At 50.3% G+C, this 6,000-nt stretch overlaps 3 protein-coding genes across 3 annotated transcripts; 2 read left to right on the forward strand and 1 right to left on the reverse strand.

Annotated features, from left to right (window-relative positions):
- Positions 1-810: 810 nt before the first annotated feature.
- Positions 811-1,698, forward strand: BU26DRAFT_470660 (uncharacterized protein; the record flags this gene model as incomplete). The annotated part of the gene is made up of 2 exons (XM_033825352.1): positions 811-1,100; positions 1,169-1,698. 2 exons carry the CDS (start codon positions 811-813, stop codon positions 1,464-1,466), a joined length of 588 nt encoding a protein of 195 aa, XP_033675367.1. The 3' UTR covers positions 1,467-1,698.
- Positions 1,699-1,727: 29 nt separating this feature from the next.
- Positions 1,728-3,704, forward strand: BU26DRAFT_470662 (cytochrome P450). The gene is made up of 4 exons (XM_033825353.1): positions 1,728-1,739; positions 1,848-1,995; positions 2,045-2,532; positions 2,576-3,704. The coding sequence occupies exons 3-4, from the start codon at positions 2,048-2,050 to the stop codon at positions 3,618-3,620; spliced, it is 1,530 nt and encodes a 509-aa protein (XP_033675368.1). The 5' UTR covers positions 1,728-1,739; positions 1,848-1,995; positions 2,045-2,047; the 3' UTR covers positions 3,621-3,704.
- On the reverse strand, positions 3,702-4,963 carry BU26DRAFT_236661 (uncharacterized protein). Its single transcript, XM_033820945.1, has 2 exons — positions 4,700-4,963; positions 3,702-4,653 (listed from the first exon to the last, which is right to left on the reverse strand). The coding sequence occupies exons 1-2, from the start codon at positions 4,912-4,914 to the stop codon at positions 3,783-3,785; spliced, it is 1,086 nt and encodes a 361-aa protein (XP_033675369.1). The 5' UTR covers positions 4,915-4,963; the 3' UTR covers positions 3,702-3,782.
- Between the last annotated feature and the right edge of the window lie 1,037 nt (positions 4,964-6,000).

Genomic DNA, 6,000 nt, shown 5'->3' on the forward strand with positions numbered 1-6,000 from the left:
ATCAATCAATCAATCCTCGAGGTCCTGATTGCACTCTTGCGCGAATGGCAACACAAGCCGCTCCTAATGCAGACCGACCATCGCCGAGTCGACAGCCCGGAGGGTTGCGGCCATAATACCCTCATCAATGTCCCCTAAGAGGATGGAGGCGTATTGCATTTCGCATCGCCGCAGTTTCCAGGAGCAGCAGGCCCTTCGACATAATTTTTAACACAGTGCTCAGGGTCGTCGCAAGTAGAAGTTACTACGGGTTTGCCTTTGATGTGACCACATTCCCAGTACGTGGTGGTTACAGTACACATCCTTCTGGATCAGTGTCAGACGAGGGATCCTCTCAGGCAACCACTGGGCTTACTGTACCCCTTGGATGTATATCGTAAATATTTTTCAGTCTTGAAAGTTTGAGAAGCGATGAAACCGAGGCCCGCCTGTTGAGGAGATGAGATCTCTCCGCCTGCCCGATTCCAGTTGACCGTCTGTTGGCTAGGTAGATCGCCGTGCAAGATAATAGGTATCAAAGTAAGTAAACAAAGCTGCGTCCAATATTGACAGCACAAATGTGAAGCGCTCTGTCCAAAAGTGTTTGCTTGCTGCATCGATATCGTTGCCGTTGCTGTTGCCATGTGATTGCCCCGCTCCGCCAAGCGCATTGCATGGTCCGTTTCCGCCACATGCATCAGCCACAGCCTTGGCCACAGCCCTAAAAACGTCGCTCGGCTCCACTCCACTGCATCACACTCCCAACCTCTATGCTCAGACCCCACCACTACCCGTTTGTTCATTTAAAAAGCGAATAATGGGCAGCGCAGAATGGCATTCGAGCTTTATATTCCCCCATGTGTAAATCGCCCCCCTCACCGTTATCATCCACCACCACCCGATAAGCCACTTAGAATTCGGATACAAGGGCCGCTGGAGACCATACAGAAGCTTTTGCCAAACGTATCTTGGCATCCGATCGGGCCTTTTCCACAGCCAGGAGGGCCGAAGCTTGCGAGCCTTACACATCAGAAACTGTACGGGGGGGAAGGAGATGAGGCGGCTCCGGTGGTGCGGGATGAGTACCCGGCCTGGGTAGTAGAAGGAGGAATACCACAGGAGTAAGAATGCGATTGCTGAAGTCGGCTGTTTGATGATTATGGGAACTGACTATTATCCATCGCCTTAGCTGCATCGACTACTACGGGGTCACATTTGACCACCTCGTCCCGGCCGACGACCCAAACCCAGAAGTACTCGTAATCAACATTATTGAAGTAGACAGTGACGGAGGAGTATACGCGGACGGAGGGCAATACGCAAACGAAGTACTTTTGTTCCCCGTCAATCCGATACAATACACAGGAAAGAAAGTACTCGCCGTGCCGAGATGCTGTCAGCATAAGAAAGGCACACAGGATCGCAGGCGAATAAATAGCGAGGTAGCGGAGAGAGATAGCGAGATCCAGGGACGTTCGCAACGGTGATGCCGTCTGCAACGTCACTCAAGACGCAGTTGCGAAGCGAGCTGGGAGGCTTTGTCGCGGGAGGACTGGCCAATTACACCTGTCCACTAAGGTAACTCATGGGAATTATTTTGGTGATACAAATACGCGCCAAGGCTTGCCGACCGTGCTGTGCCGCGTTGGAGTGAAAGGCTGTGGCACCAACCTCAAAAGTCAGAAATTGCCCACTTTATCGCACATACGCATTCTGCACCTGCATGTATGAATTCTCGCAATCGCGCCCACATAGTGCTCGTAAGTCAATAGATTTCGGGAATCCACATCAGCAGATCGAGAACCAAGAGGACGCCACCCGCTCATTCTTCCACATTTACTGCCGAACTTCTCTGATCGACTCCGTAGGTAGCCCTACGACCGAGAAACCACCTTTCATCATGACTGTAGCATCACCAGGTGCAGTCGTGCTCACAGTGGCTGCGATTGGCGTGTGCTGGGCCTTGACGAAGTTTCACGGGAACCGCTCGCGCGTCAACAAACTACGCTTGGTCTTGTCAGTAATACACTCCATCATCTGAAAAGCCTGTTGCTGACGGCCCTAGCCTATGCCGCCATGGAGCTGGCTTTTCGGTCACCTTGTCTTCTTTCGCCAGTACCAGAAGCGATACCCCCCAGATCTGTTTGTGCCAGTTGTCATGGACAAAATGGGCGAAGAGTTCCGCGAAGCCGATATCTTTTACGTCGATCTGTGGCCCTTTGCCACCACCTTCCTCATTGTCAACGATCCAGATGTAGCCATGCAGGTTAGTTCCGCAAAACAGGTCTACTCGAAGCCAGAGATGTACAAGTTTACGATCGACCCTCTTATCGGAGGACCGAATATATTGACCACGAATGGGGAAGATTGGAAGCAGTGGAGAGGCGTATTCAATCCGGCTTTTGCGCACGGTTACCTGATGGGACAAGTACCTGCAATCGTGGAGAAGGGCGAGGTGTTCTGTGAGAAGTTACGAGAACGCGCCAGTTCTCCCTTTCCTCTGGAAGACATCGCGACAAGGCTGACAATAGACATCATCATCAAAGTTGCATTGTGCGTATCCATTGCAGTCATCGACGAGTGCTAACAAGCAAAGGGACGATGATCTCGACTACCAACGCGCTCCCAATCCCCTTGCGGATTCGCTTCGCAGCATCGTCGGCTGGTCCAATTTCGGAAACCCCTTCCAACATCTTCATCCTATTCGCCCTTTTGCGTTACGATATTACGGCAAGATCATGGATGAATACGTATACAAGGAGCTCAACTCCCGTTTTGAGGAAGTTAAGCGGGAATGTCTTAATGGGACCCCGAAGGATTCGAAATCCGTGATATCGCTAGCACTGAGAGACTACCTTTCCCGGCTCAAAGACAAGGATATCGCGCAAGCAAAGCTAGATCCAACATTTGCTGAACATGCGACGCGGCAGATGCGCCTCTTCCTCTTCGCTGGCCATGACACGACAACCAGCGTCTTGGTATATACGTACCACATGCTCTCCAAGTACCCAAATATCTTGAAGCACATGCAGGAGGAGCATGCCAGCATCTTCGGCCCGGATCCGCGCAATGCCTCTCAGCAGCTTACCGATGAGCCATCCCTCTTGAACAGACTTCCCTACACCGTCGCCGCAATCAAGGAGAGCATGCGCTTTTATCCTCCCGCGGGAGCGAACAAAGCGGGCTTACCAGGCGTGCCCCTTGTGGGCCGCCATGGCACTCTGTATCCCACCGAGGGAGTTCATATCTCTATCCAACACCACGAACTGCATCATCATCCACTCCTCTGGCCCCGCGTCAAAGAGTTCCTGCCCGAGAGGTGGCTGGTCGAAGAGGGACACGAACTGTACCCGCCAGCCGGTGCATTTCGAGCGTTCGAGCATGGACCGCGGAACTGCATTGGGCAGAATCTGGCCATGCTGGAGTTAAGAGTCGTGCTTGTGCTGACAGTGAGAAGGTTTGAGATTAAGCCTGCATATGAAGAATGGGATGGTGTTAGGCCGAAGGGGTGGGCAGAAAGGGTGGGATTGAAGAAGAGAGAGGTTGAGAATTTTGAAGGGGAGAGGGCATATCAGGTTGAGAAGGGCGCAGCGCATCCAAAGGATGGGTATCCATGTCGAGTCACTCTCTTGGATGCTTGAGAATGGTGCGGGGTGTGTGGAAATTATGGTCCTCTTCAATGTAGGTTAGTTACCATTGTGGAAGTTTTACAATTTTTGCTTCTCTGATGCTCTTGATCCTAAGCTTTATCTTAAGCCAATCCATAAAGGGGTGTATATGGATCTCAATCGCCCCTCTGTCACTCAATTGCTCCTCCTCAAATCTCCTTTCGGACCAGTGGGTGGTAGCTTGCCGGCCTGGAACAGAGTCCGGCTTGACGGAGCACGACTACGCTCACGACGAGGAGGATGATACGAGTCATCACCGCGCCTCCAATGAGAGCCGTCTATATCACGTCGCCACTCGTTGTCGCGGTGTCTTGATTGTGCCCTGTCGTAACCAGGGTCCCTTGGTCGTCCATAGTCTCCAGGTGCCCTAGATCTTCCGCGGTCTGTGGGAGCTTTCGACCGTCCCCGCGCTCGATCCGGGTCTCGGCCCCTCTCCCTTTCGCCGCTTGCGTTGTGTCCATTGTCCCACTCGTGGCCACGCATCGTAGAGCGGCTCCTAGCGCGAATCCCGTCTCGATCTTGGTCTCGGCGATTCTGACGGCCCCGTTCCTCCATATGTCCAACAACCATCGTGGCATCATCGAATCCCTGCAGAGGACCCCTCTCTCCCTTCACATATTCCAACTGCTCCTCGAGCTCCTTAATCCTTCGTTCTCGAGAGAGCATATCTTGAACGTAGCCCGTATTCTCCGCGCGCAGGTCCGCATTCGCACGCAGCAGATGGGCGTTCTCCTGCAGCAGTGTCGCGTTTTCCTGGATCACCTTGTCTTTCTCTTCGACCCGCTTCGCGTGAGAACTCACCATGCCGGCATGGTCCTTAGTTATATCCTTGAGTCGCCTGTTGATGTTGGCCTTGTCCTTGGCGACAATTGCCTTGTCTTCGGCGAGTTTGGCTTTCTCCGCCGTCAACCTGGCGTTGTCCCCGTGCAGGGCGGCAATGTGATCATTCAGCTCCTCGATCCGGCCATGGAGGAACGTCTTCTCATCCGGGGAACTGAAAGGTGCCCTAGTGCGCTTAGCATATACCTGTTATGGCTGACGGAACGCCATGCCTGCCAAGATCACCTGCGTTCGGCGGTATAATGGTGTGAACATGAGTCTGTTCTTGGGCCTCCCGGCGCTCAAAAGCGGAGGTCTCGCAATCCGGCCGGGGCCGCTTGCGCGACAGCTCCTGCACTCGGTCTCGCTCGTCGTCCTTGTAGGGGCTGTCGTTTGTAGGAGCGACGCAGAGTCGAGGATCACGAAAATGATTATAATGACCCGCCATGGCGCACAAGCGCTCGTTCAAGGTATTGTGATAGTCGCATACTTTGGCGCCCAGGTGTTTTGTTGTCGCGCCACGTCGCGTCTGAGTTGCTGCAGCCACCGTTTCGGTAAACATTCCCAATACGGAAAAGGCGCGTTAGCACGTGTCGGTACATTCACCGCCTGGAAAGGAGGCCGCAAAACCACCCCGTCAACACATTGGTAAGGTGGTCATTTTACAAAAAGTTTCCATTGGGCGCTAGCACCGTGTCTGAAAGAACCAAGCAGACTCAATCACGTGTTCATCAATCCCATCAACAGAGTTCTCGTGTCCAGCGGTAGCAGAGATACATGAGAATATCCCACCCGATGCCTGTAGCAGTCTTCTAAGTAAACGAATTCCCCCATGATTATGGTGTAGCTTCCGTACTCGCCGCGTATCGTAAGTGATGTGCCTAAGCTACCCCATTATGACGCTTTCCATCCGCTGCCTCGCACTAGCGTCTATTAACTATACAATGTCTTGTAAGCTTGAAGTGTATTTGTACCTTTCTTCCCCTACCTGGCGCATAGACAACAGATACAGTACATAACGTAGTAGCCTTTAACTAGCTTTTTAGCTTCTAAATAGTTATAAAAACTTAAAAATAAAATATATATATTTTAATAGATAGTAGACTAGTAAGCTAGTTAACGTACTTTATTATCGAACCCTCTATATTATCGAACCCCCCACGATTTCTTGGCAACGAAAATCAACGAAAACTAACTCGTTTTTCTTAAATAACTAAGCGAAACCTTAATATTTTTCTATAAAAATTTATATATATATTCTTTATAGTATATTATACCTTATAGTAAAGTTACACTAAGATATATTACGTAATTAAAAAGCTATACGTATTTAACTAACTTTTAGAAAAAATCTAGTTTACTTCTAGTAAGTACTATTATATCTCTATAATAATCTATAAAACTTCTATAGCGCTAGCTCTTCTAAGTATAGCGTAATAAGAGATAGAAGTTAGAAAAATATCTTCTTTAGAGTTTTCTCTTCTAACTATATAAACTTATTATTATATAAATTATAGTAGACTTTAACTATATA

Source organism: Trematosphaeria pertusa (assembly GCF_010094035.1).
Source record: "Trematosphaeria pertusa strain CBS 122368 unplaced genomic scaffold BU26scaffold_30, whole genome shotgun sequence".
NCBI lineage: Eukaryota > Fungi > Ascomycota > Dothideomycetes > Pleosporales > Trematosphaeriaceae > Trematosphaeria > Trematosphaeria pertusa.